A 19,656-nucleotide genomic window follows, 5' to 3' on the forward strand; every position below is an offset into this window, starting at 1 on the left:
ATAAATGTTTTTCATCAATTCCAAAACCTGATTGGTCTTAATGTATATCTTCTATCTTCTATCTTCTATCTTCTATCCACTTAGTAAATTACATTTTCTACTGTACTTAATAGTTTCCTAACATCATAGAAGAATTTATTCAAATTTATATTTATATTTGTGAGTAGTTTGTCATTAAAGATTTTTGCCTTTTCTGAATTGTGATTGATTACAAGTTGTGTCTGAAGAAGAAAAGAGAGTCTAGGATGTCTCCAAAATTTCTGATTTCAGTAACTGGATAGATGGTAGTACGAATATTAGCAGATTTGGAAGGGATGTTGGATTTGAAATATTTGTGATACGTGATAGATACATGAAGAGATATGTGATAATAGTTGATTATTGGACCTGAAGCTCAAGAAAGATTTGAACTAGACATGTAGATTTAGGAGTCATCAGCAGATGGATGGTGGTTGAACCAGAGAATGGGTACAATTGCCAGGGAAATTGTGGAGTGGTAAGACATCACCTGCATTTATGGGATGGATGAAAAAAGAGAAATCCACTGAAAGATTGGGATAAAGCAGACATACAGGCAGAGAGAGGAGCCAAGAGAGATTTGTGAAGCTAAGAAAGAAATAAGAAAAGAATTGTAACAAGCAGTGGTCAGTAACCTTCCCGGCTAGGTTAGGCCTTGGGACAGATTGCTTTCTGAGACTGAGTGGCAGGCTGGTCTCCTGTATGACATATTAGGTTTCTCTACTCATTCTTGCAGGTATGTATCTCTCAGTGAACAAGGCTGTAGGGCTTATATACATCTGAAGTTATATGTTATAAAGTTGGCATGTTGATTTTTCCAGGTTCGAAATGTCTTTCATCATCTTTGTCTCTCTCTGGACTCAAAATTAACCCATAAATATTTCAATTACAGGCCCCTTACTAGTAATTCCCTTAGATTAGAATTTTTATAGATATCCTTCTCCTTGAACAGAAGTAACAAAAATGGCATATAGTTACTTTTGTCATGGACATACTATTTTCTCCCTTTATTTAAATTAATTAATTTTGTATTGAAGTATATTTGACTTACAAAATTGAATTAGTTTCAGGTGTACAGCAAAGTGATTCAGTTATATATATATTCTTTTTCAGATTCTTTTCCATTATAGGTTATTACAAGATATTGAATATAGTTTCCTGTGCTTACAGTAGGTCCTTGTTGTTTATCTATTTTATATGTAGTAGTGTGTATCTGTTAATCCCAAAAATCCTAATTTATCCCCCTTTTGGTAACCATGGTTTGTTTTCTATGTCTGTGAGTCTATTTCTGATTTGTAAACATTTGTATCGTAATTCTCTAAAGATAAATCTAATTTATACAGTAATGAGCTATGCTCTTCATACAATTAAGCCACTCTGTTTCTATCTTTTATTTACACAAATTCATTGTCATTGTTTACCTCTGCAAAGAATCATGAAAGATGTTTTTAGTTCTACGAACATGAATAGGCCATTATCCTTGTCTTCAATTTATTCATAATTCATAAATTTTAAACTAGTTTGGAAAGAGACAGTATGAATAATATTTTTTAAACTCTATCTTAAATAACTAACAGAAAACTGTATATATCATTACAGAGCTATGAGTTCCGTAAGAAATAGAGAAGAATAGTGCTTACAGCATATTTTCAACCAATGTTTTTGAGAAAATACGTTGATAAATGTTAGACATTGCTATTTATATAGCACTCTGAACACTGTACAATATAACAAACACTTAAACAAATTTTATTTTAAAGAGCTTACAACCAACTTAGGAATTCCATTTTATTGTCATTAATAATAGTGACGCTACTGTTTATTGAGTGCTTATGACATGTCAGGAATTGGATTAAACAATTTTCATGTATCATCTATTTGGTCATTACAACATTTTACAAATGAGGAGGTTGAGGGTTACTCATAAATAAGCAGCAGATAAAAGATTTGAACCTGAGCCTTCCAATATCAGGGGACCTGAATTTCTTAGTATCACCAAACAATTAAATATGTACTGCTGGTACCACTACTTACACTGTTTTATTGGATTGCTGTTTATCTCTTTCATTATTTATGTTCGTAAATATATCATTTTCCCCCTTTCAGACTGTACACTTCTCGAAGGACATCTTATATTATCTATACATAGTAGGTACTTAATATTCATGTTCTTAATCTTCATGCAATACTTTTAATCATTTTGCAGTGTACTTCCTCTGCAAACATTGGATGTAGATACATAGTGCGTAAGTGTCCGAGCAGGACAATGAAGCAATTTGCCTCTGATGGCTTCTACTGATAGCCTGTAATACAGCCGTCTGAACATTTCCTGTATCTCCTTGACCTAAGTGAAAATCACCTCTTTCCAGAGAACATTCCTTCCCTACCAGTCCTCTCAAATGGAGTCAGTTTATTCTCTCCAACTCTACATTCCTTATGTCTGGATGTGAGTGCAGTTGGTGTCCTTTTTGCCCCCCACATCTTTACTTCTCTTGTAAAAACCCTGTTCCTTTGAGACTGATGTCATGTGACCATACTTATTCTCTGCTGTTAACTTCAAATCCTCCTTACTATCTTTACATCCTTCTCTCTGTGCTCTTCTTCCCTTCTCTCCAATTTTCATCAGATGACCTTGCCTTAAGATATTAGCTCTCAGGGAGAGGGAAAAGAAAAGAGGCAAAGAGGATGTAATGGGGAAAAAGAACAAACACTGGGTGCTCCTCTGTTCCTCCTAGTTACCTGGCATCTCCTTTTCTTGTGCTTCTTGCTTTTCGTCCAGACTATGATTCAATGGGTTGGTCAAATGCTGGTAGACTTATACACCTGCTTGATAAGTTGATAAAGGCCGAGGAGCATTGTTCAAGGGTTCAGATTACCATTTACACACTTAAGACTCCCAGATATGCATCTCTCTTCCCGCTCTGTCCTGCCTGTATTTGCTTCCAGAACCTAGTTATCCACCTGCCTACTCAACATTTTCATTGGATGTCTTATTTGTTTTGAGTTCAAATTTACATTTATTTTCTCATAAACTTGGTTCTCTTCCAAAGATAATCTATCTTATCTTTTCAGTCTGCCCCAAGCTGGAGATTTAGGAGTTACTTTTGACATTTTCCTTACCTTCCTTCCCCACAACCCCAATAACTAACCATATTCTCTCCCAGATACCTCTGACACTTGTCTGCTTCTTCACTCCCAGCCCCCTTGTCTAAGCTGATCCACGTTTTTCTTGGTATAACATCATCACTGATCTCTCTGCATCTACTTTGTCCTTTGCCTATCCATTCTTCACATGGTAGTCTTAATGATCTTTTCACAATGGAAATCTGATCATATTATTCTCGATCCCTGACTCACTTAAATGAAACCCATAATTTCCCATCACTTTAAGCATAAATATCAAGGACTGGATAAGAAATGACTTAAAATCATCAGCAGATGTGATTATAATTGCTAAAAAACTCTTAAGAAACTTTTATGTATTGTCTTCATTTATATATTTGACAGATATTTCTGAAACCAGTTGGAATATTTGTTCCTACTGCATATTCATTCATTGAGCAAATATTTATTGAGTGTCTGCCATACTTATTTAGATATTACATGGAGATTTCCTTAAAACAACAACAATTACAGTCTTTTAGTGAAATGTCTAGTCATTTTTAATGACTTGTTCAAAAGGGCTGCTGAATGGGACAAGGACAAATGTGGTGGTTAGGATTAGGGTCCTTGGAATCAGACGTAGGTTTGATTTTTAGTTCTGCACTTACTAACTCTGTGATTTTGGATAGGTTACTGAGGCTCTGTAAGCCTTAGTTTCCTTATGTTTAAAATGGTGATAATAACAAAAACCACTTGTTTGTTGTCAGGATTAAGTAAAAGAGTGTGTGAGAATCTCTTAGCATACTGCCTGCCACATAATAAACCTTCAATAAGTGGTAGATATTGTTCATTCTTTATTTATTGAGTGTCTCTAGTGTGTCAGGTTTTAGGCATTGAGGAGACAGCAATGAACAAAACCAACAATGTTCTGTGATAACAATTTTGATTCTAAATGATATGGCTAATATAAAAATTAGAGGTAAGAGGGATGGATATTTGGACCCAATGTAAGAATCAATTTATAACAACATAATTCAAAGAATGGCCTGCTTAGAGAGTAGAATAATCCCTATCTGCAAACATATTCAAACATAGAATGAATGATAAAATTATGGGATTGGTTGATTAATTAATTAATAGACTTCTTGCATGCCTATTTGTGTAGATGGTGGTCTTTTAAAAAGATCTGATTTTTTTCTCCACGTGTATTTCCCTTTCCTCCTGGGAGTGAGTAAGTAATCATTCTCATAAAGTAAGACTTCCAGAACTGGTTTATATTATCAAATAGTGTTTTGGGGTTTTGTTTTTTTGTTTGTTTGTTTTTTCCTGTTTTTTAATTTTGTGTGTCGTGTATATTCCAGGAAAGTCTGGCAGAGCTTGAATTTGTCTGTGTCTTTTAGCAGCAGGGTAAGCCCACATTTGGTATTGTTGCCAAAACACGGCCTCCGTTCTCCATTTACTGAATTAAGACTCAAGGACAGAGTTTTGGATGAAGTAGAAAAAGACAGCTTTATTTCTTTGCCAGGCAAAGGAGGTCACAGTGGGCTAATGCTTCTAAGACTGTGAGCCTGCTGGGGAGAGAAGGCAGGGGGGTTTCATAGTAAAAGTACAGAAGTTCAAGGGGTGGAGCTAGGTTCCATAGAGATGGCATATAGGGTAATAAATTGTTGCAAAGTTGTTCTTATTTTTGCAGATGCAGTGGTCCCCTTCCCTCTGCTGGGTATGAAGCTCTCTTCCGGCTTTGGGAATTTTCTAATATCCTTGTGCCTAGAACAAAGGGTGCTTAGAAAGAGAGTTTGTGGAAAGGTGGTCTAGAGAAAAACTTGTGCAGTTTATAGTCAGGTTGATAAATAATTCTAGCATTTTAGGCAGGCTGAGGCCTGGAACCTTCTGCTGTAGGCTGAGAGCTGCACCTTGAACAACAGGATACAAGGAAACCATAAGGGGCTAAAAATAAGTACAAATGTGCAGTTAGGGCAAGTTATGAACAACAAGATGCACAAAACACCCAATTGCTATTTCTGAGGTGTCAGGGTCAAGAGGAGGGCACTGAGGTCAAGAGGAAGGCATGGGGAGGGGCAAGAGGAAGGCATGGGGGGCAAGAGCAGGGCACTGAGCATGATCTGTGCACACAGCACCACAAGGGGGTTGGGCGGACCACCCAAGCCTCCTCATCTCCAGCCTAACCCTGGTCAGCAAGAGCCTGAGAAAAACCCTTTAAACCATTATACAGTTAAGCAGTTACAAACACCATTACAGATATCAGGTGGTCACCAATGACAATAGGGTCCTGCTTAGTTATAGTAACTGTGTAGACCACTACACAGATCTGTGTAGATCTGTACTAAATGGTCAATTTTTTGTGTGGGGAGAAGAGAGGGTGGTGATTAAGCTGTCTGACAATTTGGATTTGTTGAGTTTTGATTACCTTTATCTATCCAGTTCATGAGGGATATATAGGTGTGAATTTTGGAAGAGGTCCTAGACATTGAGGGAAAGCTACTGAGGAAATTATCAGCCTTTGGGGTAATTGAGGTCATGAGTATGGCTAAGATTACCTACAGGAATTTAAAGAATGAAAAAGAAAAGAGGGCAGCAGGCAGATTCTCTTGATAGTCAACACGTTATGGTCTGGTTGAAGAGGAGGATTCAGCAAAAGAGATCAGGTGGGATCAAAAAAGATGGAATTTTAAAAGTATTTATTTATAGAAAATTTCAAACATATACAAAAATAGAACAGTATCCCCATCACTCAGCTTTAGCAGTTATCAATTTGTGAATAATCTCTACTCCCCATGATTTTTTGAAAACAGATGCCAGTGATATCATTTTATCTATGTATCTCACTATGTATCTCAAATTTTTTAAAAATCCAGCTACAATATCATGATCACACTTTAAAAAGTTAACAAGTAATTGTATTCAAGGTTCTTAGTTCTCCAATTGTCTCATAAATGCTTTTTTTTGTTTGTTTGAGTCAGGATCCGAAAAAGATCCATACATTGTGATTGGTTGATACATTGTTAAGTTTCCTTTACTCTGTAGGTTCTCCTAGTTCTTTTTTATGTTTTCTTGCAATTTTGCCATTGCTGGAACTGGGCCTGTAAAACTTCTCATAGTCTGGACTTGGTTGATTTCGTCTTTGTGGTGTATTTAACATGTCTCTCTCCCCCCTGAATTAGCTGTGAATTGGTGTTGAATGTAGAAAATTTAGATTTAGGTTTAATTTTTTTTTCTTTTTGTAAAGGATCTGTCAGAATTGGTGTTATGTATATTTGCATAATAACTGGTTGTCTAATTGTCTATCTTTTGTGATGTTAGCAGCCATTGATAGTCATTGCCCATATCCTTTAATCAATTATGGTGATATTCTTTTTTTTTTTTTAACATTTTTTTATTGAGTTATAGTCATTTTACAATGTTGTGTCAAATTCCAGTGTAGAACACAATTTTTCAGTTATACATGAACATACATATATTCATTGTCACATGTTTTTCACTGTGAGCTACCACAATTATGGTGATATTCTGATTCTATCCTTCCAGAACTCTAGAAGGATAGAATTTAAATATCAGATGACAAATGTGTTAGATTGCTTTATGATCCCTGAATTTCTGTATTCCCCATTTGTTTGAATCCTTTAGAAGGGAACAGATTTTACTTTGTTAATATGTGTTATTCTGTTTAAGAAGCATAGTCTTGCTGGTTTGTGCTTCTCTCATTTATATTTGAATTTGAAAATTGCCTGCAACCTAATAAGATGCAGCCGTTGAAGAGCTGTAGATACACAAGTTGTCTGCTTGACATTCACACTGGACATTTGGTGGTAGTCTTTTTTCAAAAACTAAAGTTAAGAAATGAGAAACTCCAAGCATGCATATTGATCCTTTATGTAAATATTAATAAAAATAGTTTCTCTACTTATACCAGTTATATAAAGTGATTTTGTTTCATTCAAGTTATGCAAAAAATTATACTTTGAAGTTATAACATCTTTTTATATAACTTCCTTCTATTTAAAATCAGAGAGGATACATGGATTTTTTCCAGCCCCATAATCTAATGTTACATTTGTTTGCTTGCCAAATAACCATTTTAAAGCTTGAGACATACTGTCCCCATAAGTCTTATATAATTTGGAGTGAATTCCCTCCTAAATGTGGTAGAGAAACTTTTTTTGCCCAGTGTGTGCTTTTAAAGAACATTTAAAATAGCACATATCATTTGAGTGTTTTCCTTTCCTTTCCATTGCTCTTCAGTCAGATAATTAATATATATTTTATACTACTAATAATAGATAATACTTATTATCTAATATCTAAATGCAGGATTAGACATCATATTCTAGCCTTTCTATGTAATTAAAATGTATTGATGTCCCATAATAAGGTATCTCTTTGGAATTTTTGAAAACCCCAACCCAGAATGGATGCTAATGTATTCTCTACTTAGAACATTTCTAGTTTTGCGGATTCAAGAGCTCCTTCCTCCATCATGTACAGTCACACAGAAAGAATGGGAAATGGAACTTCTAAGGTGCCAAAGAGGTGGTTCATCAGAGTCTCCACTCACACATGCACCACAGGAATCAGAGCCTTAGGGATACACGGGGGCAGGCTATGGGAGAGGGCTAGAAGAATGAAGGCATCCTTACTTCCATTTCTTATCTTTTGAGCCTCTATGAAATGTTTTTACCTTCCCTTGTTTTCAACTTTTGTTCCTCTATCTTCTAGTCCCCCTACACCTTCTTCTGTGTACCTTCTTTTTCTCTGAAAGACTTAAAATCATAGAGGAATGAGGGAACTTTGTGAGGAGTTTGTGATGGGCAGCAAATATTGACCCTTGGATTTAGCACTGTTGTTTATACCAATATATTTTTGTAAGAAGTTGTACTGAACTTTGGCATTATCATTTGTATTATACACAGCTGACATTCGTAATTTCTTAATAAGTCTTTAAGATCTCTCTAAATTGTCTATCAATTGTCAATTAATACATACAGAATATCTAAAATACTTTTTAAAGTCACTAGTTTACATCAAACCAAAACATGCTAGGAATGAAACAGATTTTCCTACTAAAGAGTCACACTTTGCAAAAATTCTTGTCAGTAGTCAGTTTTGTCCAGTACAACAGGTTTACAATAGTTGGCTCTGATAAATCATGACTGGCTTATTCAGAAGTCATATGTCATATTCGAAAGCAAGAGGACTTGAGAAATAATGTACTTTGACTGTTATAATGACTATTTCCCATACTTTAGGACAAGATGACAGTGAACAGTGTAGGAGAGCTATACTCCACCAGATTGTTCCTGCTTCAACTAATATGAGTTATGCACAGGGTCGCAGGCTGAGATGCTGTCCAAGACTGTATGCAAAAATAGGCCTGGAACTGAGGAATAATCTTTTCATCTCCCTCCAAATTATCAATATATAGATTTTGTGTCTTTGGTGTTATACCACTGATTTTAGTAATTCATTTAGTTCTTGTTTGCTATTTAAATAAAATACTACCTTAAAAATAACTTAATTACAAATGGGGAAGGTATGGCAGTGGTAGAGTGCTTGCTTAGCATGCCCAAGGTCCTAAGTTCAACCCCCAATACCTCCATAAATAAATAAATAAATACATACATACATACATACCTAATTACCTCCCCTGTAAATAACTTAGTTACATAAATAGATATTAATTGGATTATAAAATTTAAATGGCTATTAATTTCTAAGAACCAAATGGAAAAAAGGCATTTTGTTAGATTTTTATTATCCTCAAATTTGATTTTTATAATATTTCTAATTTATTGTAGTGATAATAATGTAATGATACTGGTATTTAGTTGAATATCGAACAGAATAAATTCATTACAGGCTTAGAAACATGAGCAAGATAGTCGAACCACTTACACTGGGGAAGTTCATTCTTGAATTTTATTATGACTTCAGAGAATTTTTCAGTGAACGTTTACCGTACATACACTCTGTTTATTCACCAAAGAGAAATGAAACCCAGATCTCCGAGCTTCAGTAAATGTGTAGGTTAGTGGAAAAACAGATTCATAATAATTATAATACACTGTAAGCAGGGCTGTAATAATAATATGTATAAAATGCTATGTAGCACAGATAAGATATAATGGTCGTTTATTTCTGCAAGGAGAGCTGGTCAAGGAAAAGAGGTCATATTTGGTCCAGGCCCTGAAGTATAAATAGGAATTTGCAAGATGGTTAAGGTAGGGAATATTGAGGGATGAGTGGAGGGAACAATGTGGACTTACCCCAAAACTCTACTGCCCTTAGAGGCAAACACAGCAATGCTGATAACCTATTTTATTTCTCTTTATAGGGCACTTGAATTGGCTGTAAAATATAAAACACATGTTGATACAGTTCTTGCTTACCGTCAAAAGTTTTTGGAGACATTTGGCAAACAGGAAACTAATAAACGATACCTACAGTATGCAGAAGGTGTAAGTATTATGCAGTATTTTATAATAGTGTGTATGCTTTATAAGTATATGTTATTTATCTTAATGAGACAAAATTAGAATAATTCTTACCATAATTTCTTTAAAAATTACTTCTTGCCTTTTGATATTACAGTCTTCTTTTGACTATATAATTATATTATTAAACATTTTTCTGGACTTTTATAGCCATGTTTTGATTAACTCAAGTCTGTTTTTATAATATTCGATTTATGTTAAGGTTGGGTACTGATTTTTTTAATTGAAGTATAGTTGGTTTACAATGTTGTGTTAGTTTCTGGTGTACAGCAAAGTGATTCAATTATACATATCCATATATATTCTTTTTCAGATTCTTTTCCATTATAGGTTATTACAAGATATTGAATATATTTTCCTATGCTATACAGTACATCCTTGTTGTTTATCTGTTTTATATACAGTAGTGTATATATGCTAATCCCAAATTCCCAATTTATCTCTTCCTCCTCCCCTTTCCCCCTTAGGTCACCATAGTTTTTCTATGTCTGTGAGTCTATTTCTGGTTTGTAAATAAGTTCATTTGTATCATTTATTTTGGATTCCACATACAAGTGATATTATATGAAATTTGTCATTCTCTGACTTACTTCACTTAATATGATAATCTCTAGGTCCATCCATGTTGCTGCAAATGGCATTATTTCATTCTTTTTTATGTCTGAGTAATATTCCATTGTATGCGCGCACGTGCACACGCGCACACACACACACACACACACACACACACACCCCACATCTCCTTTATCCATTCATCTGTTGATGGGCATTAAGATTGCTTCCATGTCTTGGCTATTGTAAATAGTGCTGCTGTGAACATTGGGGTTGCATGTATCTTTTTGAGTTATAGTTTTATCCAGATATATGCCCAGAAGTGGGATTGCTGGATCATGTGGTAACTCTATTTTTAGTTTTTTAAGGAACCTTCTACTGTTCTCGATAGTAGCTGTACCAATTTACGTTCCTACCAACAGTATAGAAGGGTTCCTTTTTCTCCACACCCTCTCCAGCATTTATTATTTGTAGACTTTTTAATTATGGCTATTCTGACTGGTGTGAGGTGATACCTCATTGTAGTTTTGATTTGCATTCCTCTAATAATTAGCAATGTTGAGCATCTTTTCATGTGCCTGCTGGCCATCTAGACATCTTCATTGGAGAGATGTCTGTTTAGGTCTTCTGCCCATTTTTTGATTGGGTTTTTTTTTTAAATGTTATTAAGCTATATGCATTGTTTCTATATTTTAGAAATTAATCCCTTGTCAGTCTCATCATTTGCAAATATTTTCTCACATTCCATAGGTTGTCTTTTCATTTTGTTTATGGTTTCCTTTGCTCTACAAAAGCTTTTAAGTTTAAGCAGGTCCCATTTGCTTGTTTTTGCTTTTATTTTCTTTATTCTAGGGGATGGATCAAAAAAAAATGTTGCTGCAACCTGTGTCAAAGATTGTTCTATGTTTTCCTCTAGGATTTTTAAGAGTATTCAGTCTTACATTAAGGTCTTTAATCCATTTTGAGTTTATTTTTGCATATGGTCTTAGAGAATGTTCTAATTTCATTCATTTACATGTAGCTGTCCAGTTTTCTCAGCACCACTTACTGAAGAGACTGTCATTTCTCCAATATATAGTCTTACCTCCTCTGTCATAGATTAATTGATCTTAAGTGTGTCAATTTATTTCTGGGCTTTCTATCCTGTTCCATTGATTTATGAGTAACTGATATTTTTAGGTAAACAATGTAAATGGCTAAGATAAAGGCTTCTAACTCCTCAATTTTGTCTCCCATCATCTGCCCTTTCTGCTCTAGGGGAAATATATAAGCACAGAGGGCACTGGCCAGAAAATGGATACTTTGTCACTTTGCAAATTCTGAGGAGCTAAGTTGCACTTGGAGAGGTGCCTAGCCTAGGTAGACTTCACAGCCTAGAACCAAAGAAGGCTAACCCTTTGCCTCTCAAGTTCCTACCAGAATTTCAGATTTTATTAATCCAGTTAGAAACAAGCCATTTTAGTACATATCAGCCCATAATGAGAGCCACAAGAGAGTTTGCCCCACCACCTAGAGCAGAAATGATCATGGCCACCTGCCCAGATCCTTCTGGACTCAGATGGCAGAAAGAGAGCTCACCTCTAGCCATGCAGATGCAACAGATTTTTAATCCCAAAACAGGGCCAGCCTTGCTCCCAGCTCTGTGGACTAGTTGATTTCCTTAGCCTTTTATTCATTCATTTATTCAAAAAATGTTTCTGAGTACTCACTTTGAGCCAGGCACTATGCTAGGTGTTGAATCAGATATGGCTTCTGTCTTCATGGAGTTTATAGACTATGTGGGAGTGCTTCTCCTTGGGGACAAAATAAAATGGAATGTTCTGATTCATCCTAGGAGGCAGAATATATCAGAGGAACCTTGGGAAGATGAAAAAAGATGTAGAGAGAAGGCACCTACTAAAGGCAACATTATCCCTTGGCCATATTTAGAATATTGAGCATCACAATTGACATTTTTGGACTTCAGAACAGTTTTCAGGGTAATGAAGCCTTTGGCCATTCTTAGTTCTGTGGTGCAACTTCATCATCTGGTTCCAGGATAGACACAAGTTGTGGGTTTCTTGGTGGAAAAAGAAGACTTTTATAGAAGATCCACAATTTTTTTTTTGTTTGATTCAGAACTGTTTACTACTGAAATGAATCCTTTAGGAGTTTGGGCTAGGAGGGCTTGGTCTACTACTAGCACAAACTCAGGGTCTCTTGGAGCTCTGAGGGCTACACTCTTAATCCACAGAATAGGACAGAGCCACCACCACTGCAGTGCTAAGCAGCCCAGGGAATCACCAGTCACCTAATCTTTTTTGTCTCAGTTTTGAAAATATGACAATATGTTACAAATGAGCAACCATCTTAAATGTACTTTATTATATAAATTTTTTTCTTTTTCTTCCCCTAGGGTTTTTTTTAAATTATTGCAGTATAGTCAATTACAATGTGTCGATTTCTGATATACAGCATTATTATATAATTTTAAGCAGATTAATACTACTCTGCTTCCTCTTCATCATCACTGTCATCAATAATTTTTTCACTATCTTCATATTAGGTGCTTTTCAGGACATAGAAATTTTTTTTATCTTCCCAAAAATTGTATTTCAGAGAGTAGAAATATAACATTCTTGTCTTCTTTTGCATTTTATATGTATTCAACTATTACTAAAATATCACAAGAGTAGCAGAAATGTTCCAAGTGGGATACAGAACAATAAGGCCTTTTCTGATATTTCGTTTTCTTTTCATCCTGAAAAGATATAGTTGCTGTGACTCCCTATGGCCCTTTGTTCTACTTTCCTACTTTTCTTCTTCATAAATGTAATTTGGAAGTTAACTAGAAATCACAAAGCAGTATTTTAAGCTGAAAATTATCTTTGACTTAAAAATTATCTTAGCAAAATTGTGATTTGTATAAACTCTTTGTTTCAGAATTAAGAATTGACTAGAAAAAGTTCATTTTAAAAAAAACATCGAGAAATCTTTTCTAGCTGTCTTGTGAATTCAAATGGGCTCACAATGCATAACACAGAGGTTTATAAGAAGTGAGAAATTTGACATACACTCATATTTATGAGCCCTGAAATGTTACTTGGGCATTTCTAGTTTAAAATATGGAAATCAAGATTCATTAACAGTGTCCTGTCTCCTAAGAACACTGTTAGAGTCGTTGTACTTGGTCTACAATGGTGTTCAGTAAGTATTTGTAAAGTAATGTATGAGTCTGGCAAATAAAATCCACTTGAGGAGTACATTCAATCTATTGAATATATGCTCTGTGCAAGAAGAACATAGAAGAGCCAGGAAATGTTTAAGGCATTGCGCTATAAGAAAGGAAAAAAAAGAGTGAAAAACAGTGAGAGATTGTTAAGTGGTAGCTCATTTGCTGGGTAGTTAGTTACCTTTTATTCATTCAGTATTTATTGAGTGCCTCCTGCAGACAATTTATTCTCCTTGGTGCTTGGGCTATAATAATAAACATGGCAGACATTTACCCTCATGAAACATATTCAAATGGAGGTGACAGTTAATTATCCAGTTAATTGTTCGTTTCAGTTATGATTATTGCCCTGAAGGTAGTATACATAGTGCCATACGACTTTATGAATGGGGAACCTGACCTAGGGTAGGGGGCATCAGCAGAGATTTTTCTAAGCAAAGCAAATGATGTTTGAGCTGAGTTCTAAAGGATGAAGAGTAGAAGCTGACTGAGGGTGGGGTGGGGCATGGGGATGGACATGTTCTAAGCAGAGGGAAGGCTCTGAGGTGGGAAGGAGTAATGAGCAAAAGGGAGATGGACTTGAGGGTTTCATAGGGCAAGTTAGGTGTATTGGATTTATCCTAAGATTATCATAAAGCTGTTGAATGGAAGTAACATGATCGATTTTCCCTTTTAAAATCCCAGTTCCTGAATAGGAACAGAGACTTAGAATTTTCCACAAAATTATCTCTTTTTTTCCCTCTTTGGAAGTTGTATTCTTAGTATTTTTAGTTTTTATTTAGTTTTATTTAGTTATTCCACAAAATTATCTTGAGTAGGATTTTGTCAGTCAGTTAAAGGAAATAATAATAAGAGCAGATGCATGGGATCTTGAAAGAATGGTGAAGGTGTACAAAGGGACTGCTCTGGGTCCTGGGTCCTGGGTGGCTGGAATATTGGTGGGACCAGACATTGAAGTCTTACTAGGCTTTGTAATAGAGGCAGTGAGGAGACTTGGGGGTTTGTAGTCAAGGGAATGACTTGAAAGATAACTTCTGATAGATCGGAGGTGAGGGTGGTGACTAGGAGGCTCCTATAATAGTCTCACCAGGAGATGGAAAGGGTAGATTTCATGTAAGAAAAAATCAGCAGTAAAATTAGTAAAACATTGTGGTTGGGGGTGGAAAGAGACGTGGTGAGGTAAGGCCAGGCACTTGAGAACAACTTCAGCTTTTCTAGTGTGGGTGACTGGTAGAGGAACATGAGAACATACAAGTTTTGGACCTTTAGAGTTTGAATACGTGAGTTTGAAGTCTCTGTGGGGTGGACCCTATCTAGGTGGAGATATCTGGTGGGCAGTTGGAAATATCAAAGTGAATATCGAAGTGTATTGATGAAGGAAGAATTGGGGCTAGATAAATAAATTTATGGTCATGATCATCCAGGTATAGTTGAAGAAATCTAGGGAAAGTATGAAAAAGCTGGTTGGAACTCTAAGACTAACAGTTAAGAAGTTACCTAGGGGAAGAATATAGGAGAAAAAGAGGGGAAAAAAAAAAGACTGAGGACATTTAGAAAGGAGAGCAGAAACCAGAAGAGAGCAATGCTATACGGAGAGAGATTTTTCAAAGAGCAGTGGTCGGCGGGGCCCAGGGAGTACTCCTCCATCAGGGCCTTTTTCTTCCCTCTGTCAACATGGAGTCTCTCACTTATCTCCTTCAGGCCTTCACAGCAGCTTCTCAGGGAGGCCTTCTCTGATCTTCACTCTGTTTGAAATACACCACTATCCCTGACATTGTCTCCCTCCCCTATTTCCCATACTTTTACCACTATTATTTATCTTTGTTTATCTCTCTGTGAAGACAGTGATTTTTATTTTTTTGTTCACTGCCAAATCCCTGTGCTGAGAACAATCCTCGGCAAATGGTGAGCGTGGAATACTTGTGGAAGGAGTAACTGAGTCATACAGAGAAGGAATGTAGGAGCAGGAATTAAAACACTTGGTGGTGGTGGTAGTGAAAAGTTTCTGAAGCGTAGTGGAAACAGTGATGTTACAGTGGTCTGGGAGGAGGAGGAGAGTGGGGGATGAAAAGTAGAATGAGGGTGGTAGCTGGTAGGGAGAGAGGAATGGGGGGGAGGGGTGAGGAGGAGCAGCCATTGAGGAGAAGGAAGTTGGAATAGGTAGGCAATAATTGAGGGCAGCTGTCCTAGAGGAGACGAAGATGAGATCAAGTTGGCCTGAGACAGACGGGAGAGAGATAAGGGTGGATATAGATGTACTGACTTGTGAAAGGAAGGAAATTAAGTGAATTCATGCCTCATGGCCACTGTATTCTCCATAAATTAGGAAGCTGATTTTCAGTTGAGTGTAAGAGAGATGGGGTAGAAGATGGAGAACCATTTGTTATGATTTTGAAATTCCTTCTCTGTGAATAAGAACTGACTGACTAGGGACTAGAATAAGAAGTGCCAAATAGTATTAACACTGCCTCGAGTGGAAAAGGCTGTGTTTTAGCCTAGAAGTCACTTGACAGCTGTCATGAGTACATCCTTACCTAAAACCCATGATTGAAAATACCCTATTCCAAAGACTGAATTATGAGCGGAACATTGTTCTAAAACTGGACAAATGCCAGAGTACAAGTGAAGCATTTATTTTCAGTAGGATAACTGTCCGCTGACACCCGTGGTAACAAGTAACTAATACAGATGTCATCAGTCTACTTGATGCTCTTCTGGTGCGGCAGAGCAACAGTTTGTATCATCAATATATGGTTTTATTGTGATGGATTCGAGAAACATATGTAAGCCAATTTAAGGCTGGAAGAAGGCCAAGGCATTCATCAAGCTTTGTCTTTGTCCTTGCAAATGTTTTCTTAGATGAGTGTTTCGCCATTAAAAAAATATCAAGTTCTGGCCTGATTGAAAAATGAGACTTTAAAATAATCTTAACGTTTGCTCTGCCTTCCGACGAGCTGTCACTTGCATCTTAGCACAGACATTCATCTTCTATGAGTAAGAGGGATTCTTTTAATTTATCTATTTTATGTATTATAGACAAGTATATGGAAAAGTTATCTTTAAAAAAGGTGGCCAAAAATATCCACAAATTACTTCACAGAAATTTAGAGAAGGGATATTGGAATAAAAAAAGAACCGAATACTTAATTCCACCTACTTCCAGCACAGACTAAAAGAGGCATGAAGTCCTGTTAAGGTTAAATTAGCCTCAGTTACTTAAGATAAATCCGCTCAAGCAGCAGGCAGTGCCTCAGCCTGCTTTAGTGCTGCTTATTCTGCTCAGCTCGCCTACATGGAGGCGAAAACCTAATTCACTTTTGGCTCCGTCTCAGGAGTTTGGGTTTATTTCGTAGTAAATCAGAGTTAGTTTAACCTAGGACCCATTTTTTTTCCCATGTCTTGCCTGAGAGGACACACATTTCTAAGTTAGTGATCTCTAGACCTTTTTAAAACAGTAGAATGCTTTTTCCTAAACAAATTGTTTCTAGAACTCAGGGCAGAGTCTGTTCCTAATGCAAGTCTAATGATTTAGGGAAGGGGCAGGGCTGGGTTGTGGGGGGTCAGGTGGTTGGCTGGAAACATAAAAATAGTATCACTTTTCAATTATTCTTTTTCTGTGTCTCTCAGCCTTGTTTTCCCACTACTGCCTCTAATATCATTTCATCATTGTCTTATCACTATGTCTTCATATTGTTTTAAGAGTTGTTGCAAAGGAGCCACTTTGCAGAGTATGCTCTGGGGAAGCAAGTGCTTCCCTATCTTTCTTCCTAACTAGGCTTCTGGTGGAAACCTCAGTATATAAGCAGAGAAGAGCGGATCCATTTGAAACATGGCCTGATGGCCAGAACCTGACCATTTTCTTTATTGTTTGAAGAAGAGCAGTCCACCTCTTTCTGTCCCTGAGGCACCAGAGCAGAATCTTCAGGCTCCATGGGACTGTTGCAATGTGCCTTTTATAAATAGCTAGGTTTGGGTCTGTTGTATCACAGTGAGAGTCTTTGCTTTTTATTGTGATAATTGTTCTTTTAGGTCTAATAGTCTTAATGCTATTTAATTTTTGGGGAACATTATTTCCTCTTAACTTTTCTTTCCTGCCCTCTTTTTCTCCAATGTTTTGGAAGTCGTACATTCTATTTTTGTTTACTCTTGGTTACTTTGTATTAAACAAAAATGCCATATACTATATAAGCATGTTTCTTCTTTTCTTCTACTGCAGCTCCAAATAGACTGGGAGAAAATCAAAGCTAAAATTGAGATGGAAATTACTAAAGAACGAGAGCGATCATCAAGCAGCCAGCCCAGCAAGAATTTTGGTCTAAAGTACTAAATGCCATGCTTACCCTTAAGAAGTTTTACCTTATGAAATTAATTCTGATTAACCAAGGATAAGCATGTTTTCATTGTTAAAGAATCTTTAAGTGTAAGCATTTAATGTGTATTTAATACCAAAAGTATATTCAGAAAGACTAAGCACAAAATAATTGATGTAATTTCATCTTTTATATTTTAGTTCAATAATTAGCAAAACATTCTTATATGCTTCTGATACAGCTGTGTAGTGAGGCTTACATTCTAGTTTTCTGTCCATTATTTTATCCTTGAATGTTCAGTATGAACAAATATTAATGCTGATAATAAAACACAGGATTCTTTAAAATGTCTTATTATTAATTTCTATTTGACCTCTAAATTTTAAAGTGCTCTAAAAGTTTATACAACAAAAAAAATGAAGATTGATTCATGAAAATATATTTATAATATATATAAAATATTTATGAAAATATATGAACTTGCAATGTTCATAGCAGCATTGTTCACAATAGCAAAATGGTGGACAAAAAAAAGATGTTCATCAACAGATGAATGGATAAACACACAGTGGAATATCATTCAGCCTTAAAAAAGAATAAAATTCTGATACATGCTACAACATGGATGAATCTTAAAAATACATGCTAAGTGAACTAAGCCAAACACAAAAGGTCAAAAATTGTCTGATCCCACTTACATGAGGTACCTAGAGTAGGCAGGTTCACTGAGACAGAAAGGAGAACAGTAGTTGCCAGGGCCTATCAGGAGGGGGAACTGGGGAGCTGTTGTTTGTAAGTACAGATTTCCTGTCTGGCGTGAATGAGTTCTGGAAATGGATGGTGGTGATTGTTGCCCAATATTGTGAATGTACTTAATGACATGGAACTTAATGACACTTGAAAATGGTTAAAGTGGTAAATTTCATTATCTCTATTTTATCGTAATTTTAGAAATACATCTAGAATGGGCAAGAAGTATTTTCCTCCTTCCTCTTCTGACCTGAGAATGTTCAGGCACTGGACCCTAGAGTCTGAATTTGTGAAAGTCTCCTTAAATGATCAACCTGTTTGACTAGCCTTAATTCAGTATATCCTCAAATTATTACCATAAAAGCTTTTTAAAGTTAACACAATCCTTAGAATTCTTCCATGAAGCCATTGTTGGAAGTGATGTATTATAGAGTGGGTGTATGTATATATGCATAGGAAAGTGATTACCTCTCTCCCCATTTTAATTAATGTATCTAGTCTTTTTAAATGAAAATATTCCTGTCTTTTCAACATATTTCTTTTTTTTTCTGGAATATTAGAATGTTCTTCATCCAGATGCTGGATACAAAGGTGTATTCAGTTTGAGAAATAGGATTGAGCAGTTTACTTATAAGTTGTACTTGTCTGTCTGTCTGTTTCTCTCTCTCTCTCTCTCTCTCTATATATATATATATATATAGTTTTCTATATTATGTTATATTACAATAAAAAATTTAAAAACAAAAATGGTTAAAAGGATAAGTTTTATGTTTATTTTACTATGATTTAAAAAGTCAAAAAATATAATGAAATATGTCAGCACTCTAGCAACAATTCTGTAATAACCAACTAGGTGTCGTACAATTCAATTCTGACACCACCCAGAGTTAGTGTAGGTCCCACTAGTTAGACTGCCCTTATTTCAGTAGCCAGTCACTAGTGGGGACCCCGGGATATCCACACCTGTCTGGCTTGGCTGCAAATTTGAGGGTTCCTCCCATTCCCCTTTAGGTTTGATAATTCACTAGAATGACTCACCAAACTCACTGAAACGTTTTCTATTACAATCTTATTATAAAAGATACAGCTCAGAAACAGCCAAATGGCAGAACTGCATAGAGCACAGTCTAGGAGAAAGGAGAGGCCTGGGGGAGTGGCAAACAGAAGCTTCCAGACCCATCACCCTCCTAGCACACCCATGTGC

At 36.0% G+C, this 19,656-nt stretch overlaps 1 protein-coding gene across 10 annotated transcripts in view; it reads left to right on the forward strand.

Moving 5' to 3' along the window:
• The window catches only part of IFT80 (intraflagellar transport 80), a 150,929-nt gene that overhangs the window by 82,337 nt on the left and 48,936 nt on the right, over positions 1-19,656 (forward strand). For 8 of the 10 annotated variants that reach the window (XM_074368724.1, XM_074368716.1, XM_074368739.1 and 5 more), the window contains 2 exons: positions 9,470-9,593; positions 17,609-19,199. In XM_074368724.1, the coding sequence (XP_074224825.1) occupies positions 9,470-9,593; positions 17,609-17,719 (235 nt within the window). In that variant the 3' untranslated portion in view covers positions 17,720-19,199. Of the gene's footprint in view, positions 1-9,469; positions 9,594-17,608; positions 19,200-19,656 lie in introns of those variants that run through there. The other 2 variants (XR_012508759.1, XM_074368734.1) reach the window with 1 other exon arrangement.

Source organism: Camelus bactrianus, chromosome 1 (genome assembly GCF_048773025.1).
Source record: "Camelus bactrianus isolate YW-2024 breed Bactrian camel chromosome 1, ASM4877302v1, whole genome shotgun sequence".
In the NCBI taxonomy this organism is placed as follows: domain Eukaryota; kingdom Metazoa; phylum Chordata; class Mammalia; order Artiodactyla; family Camelidae; genus Camelus; species Camelus bactrianus.